General features: G+C 43.8%; 1 protein-coding gene across 1 annotated transcript; it reads left to right on the top strand.

Moving 5' to 3' along the window:
• LOC113311349 (cleavage stimulating factor 64-like) lies at window positions 1–1,377 on the top strand. The gene has a single exon (XM_026560188.1). It carries the CDS (start codon window positions 1–3, stop codon window positions 1,375–1,377), a length of 1,377 nt encoding a protein of 458 aa, XP_026415973.1.
• The last annotated feature ends 289 nt before the right edge of the window (window positions 1,378–1,666 follow it).

Raw genomic sequence — 1,666 nt, 5'->3', positions numbered from 1 at the left:
ATGGCTTCAAGCAATTCTAAGCAGCGCTGTGTTTTTGTTGGGAACATACCGTATGATACAACGGAAGAACAACTTGTGCAAATCTGTCAAGAGGTTGGTCCTGTTGTCTCTTTCAGATTAGTTACTGACAGAGAAACCGGGAGACCCAAAGGGTTTGGTTTCTGCGAGTATAAAGATGAAGAGACTGCCTTAAGTGCTCGTCGGAATCTTCAAGGGTATGAAATTAATGGTCGCCAGTTACGAGTTGATTTTGCTGAAAGTGATAAAAGTGCTGCTGACAGAAACCGCTCTACGCCAAGTGTTGTTGATTCTAAAAAATCAATAGGTGGTCCTGGTGTCGTTGAGGATTCAGGTCTTGATCGGCCGATTGGGATCTCGTTAGCTTCTACAGCTGCATCTGTCATGGCAGGAGCACTGGGTAGTTTTCAGAATGGTGCCATGTCCCAATCTGGTTCGGGAAGCGATCAATTGACGAATTATCTAGCTAATATGTCAAGAAACAAGATGTTTGATATTATGTCTGAATTCAAAGTAATGGCTACCCAAAACAAAGAGTTAGCACGGCAACTATTGTTATCGAATCCGCAGCTCCCAAAAGCTCTATTTCAGGCACAGATAATGTTTGGAATGGTGACTCCACAAGTGTTGCAGATGCCAAATATCCGTCAATCACCTGGTTCAATCTTGCAGCCGCCTCCACTACAAGCAGGCCATTTACCTTCCGTACCTCAGAACGTCCTTGTTAACAATCAGCCTTCTTCTGGGACGTTTCCTCAGCTGTCTATGCAACCTCGGTTTTCACATCCACAACAACCACAACCAAATCAACATCTGCCACAAACAGGAATGTCAATGCAGCCTGGAGCTTCAACTGTTCCTTCCATGAGGCCGTTTTCTGGTTTTCCTACAAGGCCACCCAGCCAGGTTCTGGAAATTTCTCCCGCATTAAATCAGCAATATCAACAGCCTCCTCTGCATCTGCCTCGCCCTCCGTTTCCACAACAAAATTTTCAGCCTAGCTCATCAAATTCAATTATGCGACCTAGTGTGCATGAATCAGTCAACAAATTTGCTGAAAGATCAACTCAAGTTACGGATGATGCCAGAAACAGCACGTATCCAAGCACGTCTTCCGTACTACTGGAGCAAAAGCGTAGGATGGGTGATGCTTCTGATAGTATTAATCGTCCATCAAAGCTGGCAAGGTTAGACGATGGGATGCAGTATCCAGAAAAGCAAGCTCCTCAGCAGGCACCTGATAATGAGTCAGCTCTACTTGAACAAGTGATGAACCTGACGCCAGAGCAGTTGAGTTCCTTGACCTTGGAGCAGAGGCAACAAGTGATTGAGCTCCAGAAAATGCTCGGGAATAGGTGATTTAGGTTCAGAAACATTCTCCAACAAGTTTCGTTCCCCAAGATTTCTGCCAGACCAGCCTAGCGGCGCGCTTTGGTTTTCAGGCATTCACGAGTATTATTTGTAGGAATTGGAGCCATATGGAAGAAACCGAGTTGAGATTCTTTAGAAAAGCACATGTGTGATAACATTCGATGTAAAACAAATACTTTATTATCTGATCTTCCTTGTAATTCTTATGTCAGTTAACAATATATACAGCATTCTTTGTGATGTGATTTGCTCTTTCTATGTAATTTCTTTCGTAATG

This window comes from Papaver somniferum, chromosome 9 (assembly GCF_003573695.1).
Source record: "Papaver somniferum cultivar HN1 chromosome 9, ASM357369v1, whole genome shotgun sequence".
NCBI lineage: Eukaryota > Viridiplantae > Streptophyta > Magnoliopsida > Ranunculales > Papaveraceae > Papaver > Papaver somniferum.
The sequence above is the reverse complement of the archived record's forward strand: the minus strand, read 5'-3'. Positions and strand labels throughout refer to the sequence as shown.